Raw genomic sequence first — 21,107 nt, forward strand, 5'->3', positions numbered from 1 at the left:
ATCCCTTATAATTTCATTAAACGCGATGTATTCGCCAAGGCAGATCCTGATAGATCTCACTTTCATAGGAAAGACATGTCCTTAAGATGTATGTACTAAGAATTTGCACGCCGCGATGAAGGATGTTATACTCTCGCGATAGAATAAGATGACGAGATAAAGTGATTACGCACATCAAGCGCACCTATGTTCGCGCACATTTGAGAAACGCAAAGGAACCGACAGCGGATCGAAATCAGCGGGGAACCTCATCAATTTAATGCTGTCACACAATATTCACTATTTTCGTACTAGAGCTGCACGCATATAGCCTACAATTAACTACGAAACGATTGCTTTTCGTTGACGGTTTAAAATAATAATCTAAAGTTCCTATAAGTAGTGTCGCCTTGTCAGTGACTTGTATATATAATATATTACATATTCGCCTTTGTGTATGTATGCTCTTTCTTCCGTCTCTTCACTATGTTAAAATATTTTTATTTTGTCTATTATACTAGCGCGCTTTATGTAGTTTTACGTTCTTGCGCGGTTTTTTCGAGTTATCCGCCGGGGACACGCGTGAAGAAAGTTTTGCGAAAATCCGAAGAAAGAGCACTCCTTATTATTCGTTCTTTTCATAATAACACGATAGGCCATTCGATAACCAACATTGCACTATGTATACATAACGGTCCGTCCGAATCCGGAAGATATCACCTACACCGAATAAAATCGGGCTCTTCTTATAGCCGAACTTTATAATCTGTCTTTTTTTTTTTTTTTTCTTTTTCTTCAAATAATAACATGTATAAAATATTGTAATACAACTAATGCGAAATACTACAATTTCATGTGATATATTTATTATAACGAGTTTTTAAAATCAACTTAATGGTATTTTTAAGATGACTCGATCGTTAATAATAATCAAAAGATTGTTTTTAGATATTGTAACTGTGTGAAGATATATTAAAATTTATTACATGTATTCCAATGTATTCAATAAATCAATTATTAACGTTTATTAAACAAATATATACTGCAATTATTCTTGTAAAAGAAAATCATTTCATTAGCGGAACTTAATATTAATACAAGATAAATATGTTGGTTTTACGGATCTACATCCTGCTGAAATAGCAGACGAGTTAGCAGCGACTGGTATAAACGAGTTAATTAAATAATGAGAAGTTCAATAACAAGAAAACTTAATAAAATAAAACGCGTGGTTGTAAAAACAATAAGCTTTTCGTAAAAACAATAAGCGTATTACAGTAAAAAAAAAAAACAAAAAAAAAAAACGCATAAACACAGTTTTATACATCCTGCTTACATCTCGATTAAATACAATCTTTGTACAGTTTCTTTTTTTTATACAAAATTCCGATTTCCTATCGACTGAATTAGAATTCGGAATGCGTACTTCACGTGAGATTCGGACCTCGGCTGATCCCATCAACGCGATATTTCTCGTCTCTCTTCTGCTTCCGGTAGCACTTGATCTTTTCGGTCCGAAGCACTTACGTTCGTGCGACCAAGTTGCAACGCGATAGCGCGCAACGAGGGAAGGGAGGTAGAAGGGACGAAGAAGGGAGTGATAGGAAAAGGACGTGCATGTTCTTTTCTCCGCGACTTGCGGACCGTAAATACTCTCAATCACAAGTCCATCCTAGCAACTTGGCACTGAAGGGAGAGCGAGCTACACGATGACGTAGGACGACTTCGGCCCGGTCATCTTGTCACATCAGAATAGGCCGAGCTTGGTCCGCAGGAACTCCTTGATCGGAACGTAATATTGGCTCCTTAAGGCCACCATTTCCGGTGTCTTACGCAAGCTGTTGAACAGCGTTGTGTCCGTCTCGAACACCAGTACCGTCACGATGAACAGCACCGTGATCGTCAGCATGAACGCCGGTATAAAGATCCTGACCACGTGCAAGCTCCTGTGTTTGATCTTGCCGCTGGCCACGCGTCGGACACCCTGATGCTGCTGCTGCTGATGATGATGATGCTGCTGCTGCTGGAGGCAGAGCTTGGAATTCTGCAGTTTCTGCATCTTCGGTACCGGTGTGACCGAACGGCTGTGCGGCTTACCGGACGCGTCCAACAACTGGCTTTCTGACGAGGAATGGTCGAAGGAGTCCCTGAAGTAGTAATCGTTCGCCTCGCCCTCGTGCTGACCGACTGAAACAGAAAGGACGCGATCGATGCTATTGGCTGATTGTGTTAGCGTAAGTGACTCGTAAGAGACGAAGACGTTACATGTGCGGAGTTTTCTGACGATCCCACTCTGAGGTTTCAGGATTGCGTTCGTGGAGTTTGCTGAGTTTTTCACGACATCGTTAAGTCAACTGAGACAATTCTTTTATTTGTAACGATTCACTTCCGTTTGTCTACCCGAGCATAATGTTTTCCTTTGCTTTAATTCTCAAAAAAAAAACAAAATTCTACATATAGAACGAAAAGTACAAATGTAAAATCTCGAATAAAATAACAGCTGTTTGGCGATAAGCTAATTCAATTGTATACAAATAACAAAGAGAAGAATTCGAAAGGAAGCTTTAAAAGTATATTTCACGTCTAATCTCATTTAATTAAATCTGTAATTTCATTGAAAAAACAATACATACAAAAAAGATTTCGTAACAATGGCCCGCGTTTGGGAGAGAGCAATAGCAAATTCGGTTGGACGTGTCAGTGCATATTAAAGCCGTATACTGATTAATCTGAATCGAAAGGTGAAATGCAATTATTTCGAATTATAAGATACATATTTTACTTAAGTGCGATAAAATGTATTGAGAATTTCACGATTTAACCTGTATTTATACTTATATTAAACACATATCTAATACCTTTACGTTAATTTCTGTACTGCAGCTCTAATATGCACCAGTGCGCAGTGAGTCCAATTGAATTCGCTATTAGATTATCGATCTCTGCAAACTGACTCTGCAGAGGGAATCGACAGAAAACTACTTTACGTGAATTTACGTATGCGCGTGCACTCCTGTAATCATCGTACACTCATATAATTGCAATCGTTATTTTATTTCAATTTAACCATCGTACTCGGGACTTGGCTATACGAAGGGAATCTTTCAGTGACTCCTGAATATTCGAGATATCCCAAAAAAAAAGTGGTTTTACGATTTTATCCAATAACCAGTTAGCAAAGTACGATGGTCGAAGTATCTCGCGGATTCACTATTATATATGTCACGGATTCAGGGAGAACGTGATCGGATGTGTCGGTTTGTATACGTTAACAGGCGCAAGCCCATGCAGACCGCAATAGTCGAAAAGCGTAACATAAAGGAAGACGCAAGGTGACAAAGCAGAGTCCAACTCCAACGATAACGACGTACACGTAGGAGCGTACAGGAGAGGCGAGGTTTAATACGCGACTATACGCAACTGGCGGAGGAAGAGACAGAGGGAGGAGGAAAGAAGAAGGAAACGGAAGCCCTGCATTCGTTTACGCGGCGGTTCACGCGGAAGCATTACTTTATCCTTGATTGCGTGTCAAACACACACCGAGTGTTAAACCAGGATCAAACGATACTCTCTGCGCTAACCGCCGCGCAAATGAACGCACCCAAGGTCTTAGACGTTTCATCGTCCTGGGGCGTCTTCGCGCTTACCTGCTGCCTCCCGTTGTCCCGAATGATCGAATCCATTCGACAGTCCCGGCCTCGCGGCCAGATTCGCGCAACCGTTGGCGGTCTTCGTCGTCGCTTCGCGGCCTACCCCGCCGTCGATCTCGCTTACCTCTACCCGCGTTTTACCGTCGTGCGCGGAACGTACGCTTCTGACAGGGATCCGTCCGTTGGCGCTCGCCGGCGCCTTCGAGCTCTTGATTATCAGGGCGGTCGACCGCACCACCATTGGGCACCGCTCGTTAATCAGGGCGTTAATGCGCTGCCGCACGACGTGCTCGACGTCGTGGCCCGCCAGCTCCTCTGAGCCTATCACTATTTTCTGACTGTACAACGGTTGCGGTCGGTTCAGCGTGCTCTTGGGAAATTTCAGTTTGGCTTTCGCACGGTTTGTGGTGATGGTGTTGGAAGTGGTGATGGTGGTAGTGGTGGTGGTGATGGTAGTAGTAGACGTGTGGGTGGCACTCGCATGCGTATCATTTTCGTCTACGGCTAAAAGAACAGAAAGAAAAGGAGAAAACAAATCAACCGAAGGTTCTAAAAAGCCAAAGAAGCGGCGGCGGCAGTCCCGTAAAAAAAAAAAAAAAAAGAGGTTTTTCTCCGATTACGCGTCGCTTATAAACGCTCGATGCACGATCGACGTTTATTCTTTGAGATTAAGCGGGCAATGCGAGCGACCGGAAATTCGATTTACTTCAATCTTTATACTTGGAATTCTTCCTTTTATATAAAAAAAACAAAAAAGAATAATGAACAAATGTACTAACTTTCGAATTTTCTAATTGTCTTCTTTGATATAAGGGTACTTAACTTCAAATCGATAAGGATGTAGGACCGAAAGATTATCTCGCTCTCCCAGACGAGAGAAAATTTCGCATGTTGCTTCTTCATGCACTAATTTCTGTCGAAGACTAAATATTATATTTTCTCTCTTACTATAGTACCTTAACTTTACATTACTCGCGTGGCTTTTTCTAACGTAATTAGTCGCGTGGGATGTTTCTGATATTCTAACTTTATGTCTCAATTTTTAGTATTCCTTTTTTATAATTTAAAATTAAATAAAAATTCATATTCTATATATATATCCTTTAGATAGAAATAAATACGAAGAAATTCTTTTAATTTTGTAGAACAATTTGCACTAAATATGTATAAACAGCATTCATACATTTAGCGAATTTATAAGCTTGGGAGCGTTCTAGACATCCCACGCGAGTAATAATTAAAACTACTGATTTGATCGTTGATATATCTAACTAAAAGTATATATTTCTCCTTTATGAAATTTAAATGCAAGTTCCAAACAAGCTTTTGACAGGTTAATATATCGCTGTTTCGTTATTATATCGTGTACTCATGCGTCGCGGCGATGGACTCGAATGGACGAGGAGGCTGAACAAGATTAAGGAATTCAATGTTTCAAACAGGAGAAAGAGTGAAAGAGATAGATAAAGAAAGAAAAAAAAATAGAGCGAGAGAGAGAGAGAGAGAGAGAGAGAGAGAGAGAGAGAAGGAAGAGAAAGAGAGAAAAGGCGTAAAGATTATTAGATTCGTCAACTAACCGTTGTTTCTCCTGGCGTGAATCTCTTGGTCCTCGGATACGGTCTCCAGAAGGGGCAAGGTATTGTCTGGGCAGTAGGGCGAGCTGAGGGGAACCCCCGCACCGCCCTCCAGCATCCCGGTGCCATCCAGGCCCGCGCTGTGACAGCTACGTGGTAAGCTGGAATATCCTGAAATGCGAGGGAAAGCAAATTTGTACAGTTCATACATTAAGAGATCGCATTTCAATTACTCTTTACAATATACCTTAATTTTATTTAAAAAAAAGTCACGTCGCTGCGTAAAATTATGACAATCGAAATCCCCAACAAATTCCTAAATTTACCTAAACGTCTACCATTCTCCGGAAAGATGCGTGTTCTGGTGGTTCGCGTTCGCGAAATTACTCATCTACCGACAAAAACGCGAAACACGCGTTTTTTCTGTACAATGGTAATATCGCGAACATGGACCACCAAAAAGCGACAGTGTGTACGCAAATTACGTGGCGGTGAAAAAAAATTACTCACGTATTTCGACGAGATCCTGGCTCGGTGTGCTGGGGGTCGCCGGTACACTGCTGGCCTTTCTTCTTAAACACGTCGTCTGGCAGCGTTGTATCGGCGGTTCCTCCTTCCGGAGTGGTCCTGCCTCCTCCAGAACTTCCCTCTCCGTTCTTCCGGTATATTTAAATTTGTATCCCCACGAGAAGATAGAGCCGCCACTTACCACCGGCGCATCCGACGCCCTCGGCAAGCTGCACACAATCAAGCCGTTAAAAGTTACTCGTGATATTCTATATACTCGCACGGGATCGATAATCAACAATTATAAATATTTAAATACATGTATAACACTTTATATTTCAATCGATATCGGACGTGTACCGTTACCTGCGGTAACAAAACTGATTCTATTGTGAATCTCTTAGCGTTGATTGTTCTACACGACACGAAATTTTATCAGCTTATTGAATATGTAATATTTATAACTCTAGTTCGCGAGTTCTGTTACAATTATAATATTTACGCTGATTATGTCGTCATCACAATTGTTTATGATTAAAGCTTTGAGGAGGATTAAAAATATTACTAAAAATGTTTGCGAGAGATGCAACATCGTTTATGTAATTGATAATTACAAATTTAAGCTGTGCATCAATATCCATGTTGGCTGTCTTTGACGTTTTCCAATTTTTTCACTATTAGATTTGATCTCGAAGAGAGAGAGAGAGAGAGAGTCGTCGTATATTTATAAATTTTATATAATCCGATAAATATTTGCGGCAGAGTATTATACCACCGTGATAAAACGCTTCTGAACGCGTCTCTTTAAAACTTGTTCGAAAAGAATACCGTCAGGAGCGATTAATCAGCTCGTTTGAATCGTCATACATGAATTTCATTCACTTGCACCGGAGGCGTCGTGCGAACAGGCATAAATATCGCAAGTATCGAGAATAGGCCTTCACTCGCACTGAAATCCAACTATAAGCAGAGGATTTATGCTCGCATAAATTTACTGAGCGGAATAAACCCGGAGCAAGAGTGCGCTAGTCCCGTGGCTGAAATCACGTTCGCTGCTTTGGACAACTCGCCGAATTTCAATGGAATCCGCAGGAATTTGATTCCTCTTTTGTGTGTGTGTGTGTGGATAATACCTCTATCTAATTAATCAGATCGTTTCCCCTAATGCCGTTTTTCGCGTTCAATTCCAAAGTGCAGTTTTATTTAACGTCTCCAAGAAATGGATATTTTTTAGTCCACCCGTTATAGACAGCTGTTATAGTTCTTCGTATAATATAACGTCGTATTGTTCTTTAAAAACAAAAGAAATTGGTAATTAAAGCTGAAACAAAGCTGATTTTCTATTGCGAATCCTATCTCGTGGCAGGCATCAACGTTGCAAGTTAGAAACTGTACTTTAATTATCTGGATGACAGCCAAATTATCCTGACAAGACAACAGTCGTTAATCGCGAGCGATTTTAACCTTGTTTATCATTTCTAACGTGCATTCGAAACATTGACAGGTATATCTTCAACTACAAGTGAATAGACCAATGTTAAGATGCAACTCTCCAGTAATCCTTTGATTCCATTTATTATAATGACAGAATCTTCCAAATCTTCATTTCGATGTAACTTCACGTAAAGAGGAATACATTAGATGGATTTAACATTCCTGTTTTCGTTAAAAAATTTCGAAAAGTGGAATCACCTTTTTATTACGAAAAATACAAAAGACCCTGCACTAATTATATTGGCAATTATAATTATAATTATTGAGCCCTATTATTATTTATGACACCATGAACAACCTCTTGTCCACCACTAAACTAAAAACTAATTCATTTTACCGGGACGCAATTTCCGTATAGTTAGTCTTTTAATTGATTTTGACAAATTTACGAAATGTTGAGAACACTGAACTATAAACACAGATCGAGTTATTATTGACAATACGTTTACTTGAAAATAGTTGCGTTTACGCGACTGCAAAATTGATTGAAATTCGTACAGAATGATATTTGACGAACGAAGTGTTCAGGGCAATTTTCGTTTTAAATTTGACATTTACTGTATGGAAATACTCACTTTTAGCACAAATTCACTTAAATGACACTCATAAAATTGCAATGTTCGCTACATACACAGATATATAGTACCATGTACGAATTGAAAAAAGATATGTTCGTTGCTGAAACAACCTTCTATAAGCACAAGCGTTCGTTCGGGCATCCATCAATGCTTATGGTAGAAGCATTAAATTTGACCGGGCGATAGTAACGATAAACCGTGCATGTGAATGTCAGCAATATTTCCGGGGCTCGGATGCATCTTTTACAGAAGCACTGGAGCTACTTTTACGGCTCAGCTCAATTACTTATGTTCGGGAATTTCGAAAAAGCCACACGTACGACGTGGCCAAAATGCGAAAATGCGCCGGAAGACATTTTACAAACTTTCCTCAAGTTTGATACGAAAAGCTAAGGGGATCTGCAACTGATTGATCGTTACTAAATTTTCATGAAAAAGAGATTAGCAGTTCCGTCACTGCAATTTCGCATAGTGATTCGAATGCGGCATATCAAATAAAAAAATAAAATAAAATAAAAAAAAAAACACCTCGAAAAAGTCGGAAATAATATTATAAAATAGAAAATACTTGTCTCTTATTTAAAATGTATAAGCATCATTTGCGCATTTGAATCATTAATATACAGGAATACGCATAATGGTGAGAACACGTGAATGGATGTAAAAGCTTCTCCGTAAGTAGTAAAAATGCCATGCGATGTAAAACATGATAAATCTCATACGTGCTTTCAGGGGAAACACGAGTAAAAGAGGTACTCACGTAAAAAACAGCATCTGCTCGATGGCGCACCGCCACACGTGACGACAATTCGTTGCTGTGGGACATTTGAACCCGACGAGATGCTTTTTCTGAAAATTGCAAATACGAAGACGCTCGAAAAATATCCTATCTTGACGTTATACGTATATTAGTTGTGAGCAAATATTTGCATTTTTACAAAATAAAAAGCCAAGAGAAAATTGATTATCTTTGTACTTCGGACAAGATAAATAAATGGAGAGGGGAAAAAAACGAGTAGATTGATATCTGTATCTTATTTCAACGATCGGTGGTGATATTCTTTAACGATTGCACGATGACAATCACTTGTTTGAGAATACTGCAACGTCACGTACAATCACAAAATAAAATAAAGTGAATATTATTGCATTCGAAGTGCACGATCCGCCACGCCTTTCGTGGTCGAAATTTCCAATTTGAAAATGAGATATCCTGTAAACATGTATAGCTTCAAAATGGCAAAGACAGCTGTTTTATTTCGGATTTTATTACTCAAGGAGAAATAATGGGAAGGCAAGGGGTTTCGTGAGATAAGAAAGATTTATTATTCGCAGGGGGAGGGGGGCGACGTGAGTCACGAGATACGCATCTCCTGAAAGCATCTGTATTATTTCATATTTTGATAAACGCAAATCATACGAACACGCATGGAAATCATTCAAGATCGTTTTTTAAGATGATTTTTTGTCTTCGACGTGTTTTTCTCACTTTTTTTTCTATATTAGTTGTAATACTATAGTTAAGTACTCGTATTAAAATCCCGCGATTAAAATCGCTCTCTAACTCACCTTTGTCCTCACGTCCTGCACGAGTCCAGCAGAGAGAAACAATAGGATTACTTGACTTACAATCACGTAGTGTCTGACGTCACATGCACATACTGCACGCATACGTTGCACGCGAGCGAGTCATGCACGAATGAGAGCGCGCATTTTCACGTGCGATTATTGTAACATAGTATACGTAGTGTTCGTAATTAGAAATTGTCGAGATAAAACAAGGTTTTCCAAGGGCTTAAAGGTCTAAACTGCATAACACGAAAAACGATTAAATAATTCCGACGAAGATCTTTTAATACGACAAAGAACCTTGTTACCGTCGTGTGTTTAAAAGTCGGCAGGAAGAAACCTCTATCAAAGGGGAATTTCTTTCGGCTAAATTTATGACTAAAACGCTGAGGAAATTGCAATATTCACAATCAGAAAAGTCGTCTCGCACAATAATAAAAAAAAAAAAAAGCAAAATAAAAATTCGTTCTGACATCTCATTATATAATCTGCTGTAAAATAGTTGAGGTAATCTTTAAATTCTTTGGAATCTCACTCTTTAGAAATTCTACTTCAAAAGAATTTACAGTGAAGATAATTTTATTTATTATAATGTTTTAATAAGCAAATTGTAAAATTCGTACAAGCCTCCATAGCTTTGTTTGAAAGAAGAAATCGTAAAGATATTGCGGCAAAATATTTCTTCTACGAGGCAAACGGTGGTAGAGTGCAGATGTGTATCTGCATCGCGAGATGCAAATAAGTTGCCCGCAATATCCTGCCGATTCTAACATTCATACGAGCAGTACAAATTGTACGAATTTTAGAACCAAATAACGACTCAATATTAAAAACTTCATTTACATTTGACTTCATGCAACGCATCACGCGATACATCTAGGCTAGCAAAGCTTGCGTCTTACTAGATGTTATTCCCACGTTTGTATTTTCCATATAATGTGTTTAATACAATTTCAATTTCAGCAATTAAAAACGACATTACAAAGTTCTTTTATATAACATGGTTATATAATTAAAATGAAAATTTATGTGGAAAATTTTAATTATCTAGATGTGGAATATTCCGCGTTTATTCGTCGTTTTCGTCCGGCAGTCAACAACAAATATGCTTACCTCGTTTATCGTCACATGCACAATAAACATCTTTCCTTCAAAATTGATCTTTTGAACTTCCGACCAGCGGAAATGCTGAATTTTTCGTGAGTCTTGGAATGTTAGAATCCCACAGTGATTAATGCCTAAATGAAGCTGCGTGCCCTTGTCGGGATCCTGTAAATGTAACACGAACGCATTTATCAGAAAATAAAATCGCAACGTGGCCGGAAACGCAATGCAACGTTCGTATGGATAATGCGAGAGAGAATTTAAGAAAAATTTCCATTTAGAGTTAACGCATTCGCTATGGAAGGATTATCCTGAAGTTCAATCGTTACGTCACTTCTTGTTCACATCACGGAAATTGTCGTTCAATTTTTATCGATAGCGTAGGGAAAGCAATTTGCATATACATATAATTGTCCTTCCAGATAAAACTAATTACATGGAAAGTTTTTTTATTAAAATAAACGGCAATTACATTTGTAATGTATTATTATTCGCTCTCTGTCTATTTCTTCAATGAGTTTGTTTTTTTTCTTTCCACGATTTATTCAATGCCTCATTGTCGACCTTTTCCGATAAGAACATCGTACGTCGTACGTCGTAACAGCCAATGAGACGAACGTTTAGCGCGTGAAACAGATACTTTGCAGACGATACTGTGCAGGTATCCTTTCTCGAGTATAAGCGAGAGCTATGTCTCATAGTTCTCACGATGTCGCGTCATAAAAATGGCATTTTCCCTTAAACGGAAGACGGTCGCAACAGTGGATCGCGATTACTTCTTCAGCGAAAAATGTCGCCATGCAGGCAGGAAGTAAAAAACCAATAGACGACAGGTGCTACCACGTCATCAAGTACTCGCCTCTCGCGACGAGAGAGTGCAATGAATGCATCGGGATGAATAATAGCGGGTTGTTTTTCCTCGCGAACGATACGGAACACGGAGATTGTTAGTTTACCGTTGAGTCGTATATATCGCAATTTATTTGTCAGCGAGAGGATTCCGGCAAAGATAACGACAGCGGTTTCAATGGGCGTATCGATCGACCGAGACATTAATTAAACAATAGAGTACGTTGCATTAGCAATATTGAAAATGTGTCGGTGATAGAGTTAATATTAAAAAGCATTTTATCGCTTAGGAGATAGATTATTTCATCACCTTGGAACAGGATTTTAAGAATGTTCTTACATCATGTATATTAATAGAAATAATGCAAGACGTTATATAATATATGTACTTACATAATACATTTCCTAGTGATTAACTTCTCTACTTCTGAAATGTTCACATAGTAAAAATATTTTGTATTTGTGCTGGAAATGATTCGTTTCTTGTTAAAAGAAAAACCTTGTTAAAATTTTCTGCTGAGTCTTTAATATATTCGAATGTTAATTGAACATAATGAGATTATGTTATTTAAATATTTTGTGTCAAATTGATTCTTAACATTTCAGTGTGAAAATAACACAATTTATGAGTAAGTTAATAAATAACATAAAAATATTGTGTTTTAAATTCTAAGAAACAAATAAATGAAATACGTGTTAATTTAATATCGTAAATGTTAATTTTACTTAAAAAAAAATGCTTTCACATTTTGGTTACAAATTGTGTCAGTATTACTTTCTTGTGTTAATTTTTTTATCTTATATTTGTGTTACTAACATATTCATTTTGTGTTAAATTAACACTAAAATTTGAATGGACCGTTTGGGACACGTAAAATATGTTCAATTTTCCAATTGTGCTCTTCTTGATTCGTATATTGATTCGTATAAGTTAGGAGGCTAAGTGTATGCGGATGGTATATATATATCACGATAACAATCGGATAAAGATGTTTCAACGAACGAATCCTCAATCGGTTGTCGACAGCGTATAATAGATGCGCTCTTGAGGAAATCCCGCGGAAGACTTGCTCTTCGTTTGAATATCAATGAACGTTACTTCATATTCTGTGATATTGGCAGAGACGTCAATAGCAGCTAAAATCGGTTATCTCTGAAAACGTTTTGTAGCTTGCAAAATTGTTCCGTCATGAAAAATAAAATCCGGGCGATTCGGAATTATTGTAAATTAAATTGCGAACTAAATGGTGGACGAGTAAATGGAAATCTGTATTTAGTATCCCATGTAACGTACACGTTAGCTTACATTAATAATATTTATATTGAAATTTGTAATATGTGCTCTCAAGTTATACACATATAACTCACGTTTTACAGTTATACACATACACGATGATAACGCGGTGACATTTAAGATATTTAGTTATCACATAGCAATAATGGAAATGTAACTAGATTCAGACATTCGAACTAGGTTCGAACACTTTAAAGCAGTCGAATATCGTGGCGAAGTAAAAAAAAAGTCGCCAATTTATGAAACAAGCATACAAAGGGCGATCGTTCTCTCGCGAGGAAGATAAACCGGTTATAAACTCTTATCGACATAGGCGAGATATACGGCTTTAAACGCAATACCTATACGGCCGTGTTCGAATTTATTAATCTGCATTCATCGATCTCAAAATTTGCGCCGAAGCGTTATTCTCGCACCCGGATTGCAATCTGCATTTTTCATAAGAATATTGAAACAATTGAGTGAAAGCTTCTTTTTTGATCTTGGAACAATCAAACGATCTGTAATAATAAAAAGTGATTAACAAACAAATATTATATGTAATTTAAAGTCTCAAATTTTCCAAGCAAAGAAGGTCATCGAAAACGTAATTCGTCCCGTTAATAATGCTGAATAAAATAATTTGATAAGATAAATTTCTGATTAGTAAATTTCTAATAGCGGTTTTACATTGGCTTATAATATTTGAGATCAATCTTTTATTGATCACAAATAATGTCATTACTTTGAACGACTGTACTTCATGAAATTGGTTCATCTGGTGTTCTTATATCATGATTACAACAATAAATCGTCGACCGGCCTTAAATTTTCAAACGAAGTAAACAAACAGACGCCACTCTGTAAAGAATCGCGTAAGAAGCAACGTTCATTGGTGTATCAAAGGACAACAGTACATCGCTACCGGATTGAAACATATTGCCGGAAATAAAGAAGGGCATCATTAGCATCACGAAAGGAAACGACCATGAGAGCTCACTCGAGTTGGTCACGCTATCAACCCGTTAGCAACTTTCAAGTTTGTCCCTCGATAATGTTGTCGTCCACATTGTTGATCACGACTACTTCGACTACTATTGAGTCAACATTCGACCCATTTTGGGATCTTTCTTTGATAAAAGTTCAAATAGCAAGTTTCCAGGTTCTGTTAGTGATATCGGTGATATTCGTGAACGAGTAAGTTGAAACGAAAGTCAAGGAACAAATTTTCCGAATTGAAAATCCTTTGATATTATATTGACTCGATGTTTTAAGGAGCGTGCGGAAATAACAAAAATTACCTTGACCGGATGTGGATCGACCGCGTACGTGTCCAATTGCGAGGCTATCCTGAGGAAGTAGTTTTCCGCCTGTTCCGGAGTGAACCCCTTCAACTGAGTCTGATGTAGGTCCATCGCCTTATCCTCGATCGTCGGTGTCTGCGTCTTCAGCAATTTGTGCTCGGAAATATAGTTCCCTTCGTGGATCTCGGGATCGTAATCTCCTAATTCACCTGAGAATTCCGGAAAAGAAAGGCCATCTCGTAAGTATCAATTGCGCGTTCCTTCTCATTCTTTATTTCACATAAATATTCTACGCACAGAGTTTATACGTTTTTATTGACAGCGGTAAGAAAATACGTGAGGTTGAAGATGATCGTAAATTGTACACGAAAAGAGAACGACTTGGCTGAAATATTTAAAAATTCAGCTAAATACAGATCTGACAATAATTTGATTGGACTATCGAAATGGTGCACAAAATTTTGACAATATAACGACTAGTTCAGAGCATCCTACATCATTTTGATGGTCCCACAAAATTATTTTCAGATCTGTAGTTAGTGAAATTTTTCAGCGTTGCTTCAGCAAAATCTCCCTTTCCCTTGTAGGTTTGTAAAATTTAGAAAAAACCTTTTTCTAATTCCTATAAGAAAAAGATGCTTGACGAGGGTAATTATTAAATACACTCCGAGATCGCATGGCAGATAGTTAGAAAAATAACGAGCGCTCATCGCGGCTATTACTCAAATTGCAACAGGGCGTGCACGACTGGATATAAATCATCCGCAATGGAGAAATGAGCGCTGCATGAACCGGATGTCAAAGACAAATGACGGAAAGGAAAAGCAAGCAAATCTTCTCGAAATATCTAATCGAAACTAACTAATCCGCGGCAGTTTCCCATCTTCTTTAGTTGATGAGACCCTACGTCCTATGTAAAAGAAGGCATTTATTTTGCGAAGAACGTGCGAGGAATCTGCACATGAAAAACGGCCTACTTTAGCAAACAGGGGAAACGCATACCGATTGCGTTCCGCTACGAGGAACGTACAAGAACAGCTATTGCCAAGGTCAGCAAAAAGATCCAACGGCAAGCGAATAGTTTTTATAGCTGCGGCCACGATTCGCTGGAAGGTGAACGGTCTAAGAATCGATGGTCGACGACCGAAGTTTTAATACAAAGAGTCACGATCGGGTGGAAAGTGATGGATCATCGATGGCTCTCTTATGTACTTCTCAATAACGAGATCGTAAGACAAATAAAAGGTTGATTCCGCAATTAAACCTATAAAAGGACACCGACTCTGGAAGGTTACTTTTTAGACTGGCTTCGATCGCAATCTGAGATTCCATAAATAGACAGTTGCATTTCTCGCTAAATCACATCAAGGAACTAAATTTAGCGGGATATGCATGTGCGAATATGTATTAAAGGTTCCATCGATTACAATTTTAAGACTGATGACGTAACTTGACATTAATTAATCTGGTAGCGAACTGTATTTGAACAGCTCTCTCATTATTCGTCTATCGACTTTACTTCATAGCACGCTTAATCGCATTTCACGAGAGACGTTGACAGATTCGAGGTATTAACTGACAATTTTTTTTGTATGAACTTCAGAGAAAATAAAGCCACGCAATCGTATATTTTACGGAAATGGTGCTGCACAATCGATGGGCAACGATCAATGGGAGGGGTGGGTGATACATGATGACTGCGATGGGTCACTGGAAAGGAAATCCTGAATTATGGGATTCCCGAAGTCGAGATAAAGGAATAAATTGACCGAATGGACACATGAAAGAGAAGCTGAAACTGCAGAAACAATGTTGACTGCAAACGTCATGATCGTTCATTATTCACGACAGTCCAATATTAGATACGCTAACCACACTAATCATTTATAATCGCTAGTTTATAATTATTTAATTCAGCTACTTTCCAAGAAAAAATGAATTTTCACTAACAGAAATTATGAAATTAACACAATTTCATAATAAATATTCTTGATTACAGAAAATAAGATTGAAAGACATAATTTTAAGTAAAAAATGATAGACAATTAATATATATGATAGAAATAAAGGTCTTTTTTTTTCGTTTATAAAGACTAAAGCAGCGTAAAGCTTAAGATCCGGGCGGTGAGATGAGTTATTCTTGCACTTCATTACCTTTTCTACCATTAAGACGCGACATTATGATATAAAATTCAAAAATAAAAAAATCAACGAAGAATGACCAAAAGAACAAACTTACTTTGCACGATGCAAGCCACTAGCAGCGCTGCCTCACCGGGGCTGCAACACAAACGCCCGTAAAGCAGGTCCCTTTTGAGCTGCTGGTACACTTGATACCTGGTGATCTCCTCCTTTAGCCGCAGAGGATCAGGCGGGTAGAATTTCACGCGAAAGCACAGCAAAATCTCGTGCATGTCTGAAACATAATGATAGTAAAAGGTCGGATATGTTTCAGCCAACCAGCATCCTCACTTACGACCTGTGTACTTTTGTCGTGCAAGAGAAACACTCGCAACTGACATTTCGGTAAACTATTCAATATAATTCTGCGCTTGATTTAAAATGTATCTTGGCAAATTCATTGAATTTAACATAAGTATGCTAAATTCATATTTATTCCCTTCCACACAAAGTCATCATAAGTATGTACAACCGTACATTACAATCTATGTAAGTGTAGTATAACAGTATGATTATTTAATTAATAGTATGATTAATAGTATTTATTTAATAATATGACTACACGTAGAAAGAATCTGGTTGAACTAATTGCAATTCTATTTAAAAATTGACAAATCAGAATTTTCTGAGTAAAGTTATTAAATTCTTGTTGAAGTTGAGATCAAGTCCAGAATTCTGATTGATATGATCACTCATCGATTTTCAATCGGAAATTTTTCTCAGTGCTTAAATTACTTATAAGTTAACAGTATAAATATTGCTCGTATCTCTGTATTTTGTAACATGCTAGTCATATTCCAAAAATTCTGCATTACTTATGTTTTGTAATATTCCTATCCATACTGCAAAAATTATTTATTAAATCTCCTTCGTACACACACACACACACACACACACACACACACACACACACACATATACATATATCATTGTATATTTATTACAAACAATCGGATTAAATGCAATTCAATATAATTTTGTAATGCGAATTTTGAAATAATTTAACAGAGCGTTATGTATATCGATCTCCTCAATAACTAGTCTTTTAATAGAGCAATATGTATATCGACCTTCTTTCTCTTCTTAGAACAATAATCGGCACACGCAATATCAAAGGAAATAGCATTTACTAGTATATCCTACGCATATAAAAACACTTCAATGAAGACAGAGATGAAAGCGGACAATGGCGGTAGTAATGGCTTCGCATGTGGGAATGCAATGTTTGTAAGTTCACCCGTTTCATGAGTGTGTATATATATTTTCTATGTATGTATTTACTTCTTCAAATGTTTCCTATGTTACACGACACGCAAAATTATAAGCAGAAATCTCACTTTTCAAAATGGACACTTACAGATTTTATGATTATTTTGTCATATACGTATAGGTATCTCGTAGAGGAATGTTCGAACGTTGCGCGCAAAACCACGTAGATACTTATTTTATAGAAATAAAAGAAACAGCTGGCGCAAATATACACTTACGAACGCATCGCCGATGCAAATCGAGCTCTACACTCGCGATAACATAACGTTGCCGCCTCCATAATGCGAGGTCGTGATCCCATTCGATATGGTATCATTACAGCTCGTTGCCTTCGACAGATATATTGTAAAATACTCGCGAACTGCCTCTAGCGTTGACCTTCCGTAAAACATATGGAATATCAATCAAACAGGTTATATTTAATCAGTTTCGATCTTGCGTCAGGTGCTTTATATTATACATACAATTAAATACGAATGCATTTCTAACGTAAATATATCGTTACATTAATTCTGCCAACGCCTTAATGCTCTACGAGCATTAAGATCAACAGGTACGCGACAAAAACGCTCATTCGTGATCCAGAAATATTTCTTATTGTTAATTCAAAGCCAACCCTTCGAATTTACTTAATTCCGGCTCAAAGATGGATCTCCGCAACTCCTGTCGTGCACCCTCAGCGAGCGCAGGAGTATTTGTTTTTCATTTTGCTTCCACTACTGCGACATCCAACTCTCTGAAATCTTTCGAGTGAAATTTAATTCTAAAGCCCTTAGACTTTAGGCGATCCATAATTCATGACTAAATTCGGGACAGAATCTTATTTATAATTTTGTGTATCGTGTAACATAGAAAATATTTAACACGTTGAATGCCACGGGGTCACCAGTGACTGGCATTCAGTTTGTCAGTAGCGCTGTGGAAGGCGTGGAAGACCGGCGATGTCAAGATTAATAGAAACACATAATTCGAATAAATGTCAATATTTCTCAATTTTTCATCAATATTACCATCGTTATTACAATAGTGTGAAGAAATTAATGGAGTATACATAGAACATGTTGGCACCTTGGGCAAATCATGTAAATATCAATGTGACATTCAACGTGTTAAAGAAATAAAATGTACACATATAGAAAAAATATGTATCAGTGATATATATTTTACTTCTTCGAATGTTTTCTATATTACGCGACACCCAAAATTATAAATAGAATATTCTGGTTCCAAATTTGATCGCGAATTGTAGATCGTCGAAGGAGCGAAGTATCACTTTAAAAAATTAACGATCGAGCCACATTTTTGGCTCAACGCTGATTCAATTGTCATTCTTTAGGATTAGATTCCACTCCAAGGATTTTAGAGAGAATTTATTTATTCAAACGGATTGCGTGATTGCTGGGCCGGATTTTATAAGAAAAAAAAAATATCTGAAAACCTTTTGGACAGGTCTGCTCTTCGAAGTTCGTTCAAGTTTACGAGAATAGGCCAGCGGGTCGCGACTGCTTGAAACTTTCATGTGACATCGACCGACGTAATCGGACGCGGGAGGGAAAAGTCGTACCTCGACGATCGACCCTACCTCGGTCACAGCTGTTTCGCTGATACCTGCGTTCTCTACGCGGCAACGTCATTATGGCGGATCGACTGTACGTAACGCTTTTGTGACAGTATAGAATTTCCGTGGCAGAATGGGATTGCTTCCGAACGTAATAAGACGTTTGCCCGGCGCCGATTTGTGTGTTTCGGATTACAGTCATATCCGTTGCTTATAGTTAATGGCCTCGTGTTACGCCATGTTACGAATGAGATTGTTGTTGCAATTTGAACGCACCTTCGCGGGAGAAATGCTCGGTATGCGCCTCTTCGAAAGTAGAACAGAACGAATAGAGATACACATTGGTTTTCCATTTTCATTTTCTGGCTAACTTAAAGCTTAAACATAATCTTACTTGACCCAGTGAGATAATGTAAAATTTATGTTTTTGTAGCTACGATTAATCACTTAGTTTCGTAGTATGCATGTGTAATAACTTTAAAAGTTACTCACCGCAATATCATCAATTTATATACAATCATAGCTAGAAAAATACAATTTTTACAATATCATCAGATTGAGTCTAATTACAAGTTAATTAAAAATGAGAAACTGGGTTTAAATAAACAGATGGAATGAAGTCCACAGCACTTCAAGTATAATATAATTTTTTATACCTTACTTTAGAAAAGAAAAAAGGAAGGTAGTTGCCTATAGAAGTCTCGAGTTCGTTATTTTCCATCATTCTTCTATCTTATAAGGGTGCATATAAGCTAATAAATTTAACTATAACATAATATATATACTAGTAAAAAATGTAATAAAATTTAAAAAAATGTTTAAGTATTCTAAGCACCCGCTACTTGTCAAACAGATAAAGTCTCTGCACAGGTTAAAGATCTGCATAGTACGCCCACATGCGAAAAAAGTTTATTAAATTCCGAGTAATACCGACCTTTCACTTGCTTGATTGCCGTTTTCGCTAGGTCCAGCCAATGCTGCAAAATAAGAGATAATCAAATATATAATATATCTATATATATACATATAACAAGCTAATAAATACATAAGATAATCGCAATACTGTTGCGAATATGTTTACTAAAAATTCTTATCATTTATTTACCGTTAGTCAGTTTAACAAGTTAGTCTAACAAATATTCTATATATTCTATATATTTAAATATTTACATTTGTAACATAAATTTAAGATACTTCGAGTGATATCTTATTTTCTGATCGCTTTTTCTCCGTACTAATGCTATCCAATTCGTGTAACTATTCCGCGCAAGAACGAGAAACAAAAAAGCTCGTCGTAAAATTTTGTCATAAGCGCCTCTAACGATACTATCGTAACAATCCACGCTCGCTCGTAAGTGTGACAAGATATTTACCAGAAATTACACCGACGAGATCTGTTCTCATACTGTTTCAACGAGAAAAGTGCAATAGTAAAAGATTGAAGTGACCATCACGTTGGTTTTTCTAACGCGAGTGCGTAAACTATATGTTATATCGTCGAATTAGTTGCTTTCGCAAAAGATAATTGTTGCAACTGTAAGCCGTTACATTAATAGAGATTTACGCGATGAGTTTTAGGAATCTATAATATATCAGATCAGTTGCACCGAGCAATTTCATACCACTTCAAACTACTCAGCGGATTCATACAAGAGGATAAAAACGGAGCAAATAGATCTACGATTCATCGTGTATCTCTTTAAGCGTTACAATGGCCACCTTTAAAAAACGAATAGATAGGTCTCTGCAGATGCCGCTTAGAGTAGTAACAATCGATATGACGTACGATACAATTTATTACTCTCGGAGGATTTATAGGTGACACGTTTCTCTTTCGGGGTTCATTGTCGTTTATCGAAAGTGCAAACTTTAAAAATTGTCGCACTGCGCAAATATGATGGAAGAATATTTACAATTCCTATTAAAAAATTTCCGCTCGTACGGTACGAATTGAATTGCGAAATAAGAGAATGGCTTGAGGATAGGGTGCGGCACGTTAATTTTTAAAGACGGCGATGGAACGTTTGCGGATGTCCGGAAGGACAATATTGATTTCACCAGGCCTTAACGGAAAGACCAGAACACTGGCGGGATGCTGTTTTACAGCGAGATCGCAAGGTCGTACATCTTCCGACTATAAAACGAGAAATAAAAATAATTCCGTGCAAAATTATGTAGAGCCTCGCGTATATTCTCTTGAGTTTATTTCGTATTATTT

General features: G+C 37.5%; 1 protein-coding gene across 4 annotated transcripts in view; it reads right to left on the bottom strand.

Moving 5' to 3' along the window:
- Positions 1–1,030: 1,030 nt before the first annotated feature.
- Positions 1,031–21,107, bottom strand: part of LOC108755134 (FERM domain-containing protein 5) — a 32,434-nt gene continuing 12,357 nt past the window's right edge. Inside the window, exons 3-12 of one of the 4 annotated variants that reach the window (XM_018497966.1) lie at positions 19,824–19,866; positions 16,121–16,297; positions 13,879–14,090; positions 10,465–10,620; positions 9,352–9,366; positions 8,543–8,631; positions 5,714–5,940; positions 5,207–5,374; positions 3,627–4,133; positions 1,031–2,166 (exon numbers count right to left, since the gene is read on the bottom strand). In XM_018497966.1, coding sequence (XP_018353468.1) covers positions 1,727–2,166; positions 3,627–4,133; positions 5,207–5,374; positions 5,714–5,940; positions 8,543–8,631; positions 9,352–9,366; positions 10,465–10,620; positions 13,879–14,090; positions 16,121–16,297; positions 19,824–19,866 — 2,034 coding nt within the window. In that variant the 3' untranslated portion in view covers positions 1,031–1,726. Of the gene's footprint in view, positions 2,167–3,626; positions 4,134–5,206; positions 5,375–5,713; positions 5,941–8,542; positions 8,632–9,351; positions 9,367–10,464; positions 10,621–13,878; positions 14,091–16,120; positions 16,298–17,419; positions 17,495–19,823; positions 19,867–21,107 lie in introns of those variants that run through there. The other 3 variants (XM_018497968.1, XM_018497967.1, XM_018497969.1) reach the window with 3 other exon arrangements.

This window comes from Trachymyrmex septentrionalis, unplaced genomic scaffold, assembly GCF_001594115.1.
Source record: "Trachymyrmex septentrionalis isolate Tsep2-gDNA-1 unplaced genomic scaffold, Tsep1.0 scaffold83, whole genome shotgun sequence".
Classification (NCBI taxonomy): domain Eukaryota; kingdom Metazoa; phylum Arthropoda; class Insecta; order Hymenoptera; family Formicidae; genus Trachymyrmex; species Trachymyrmex septentrionalis.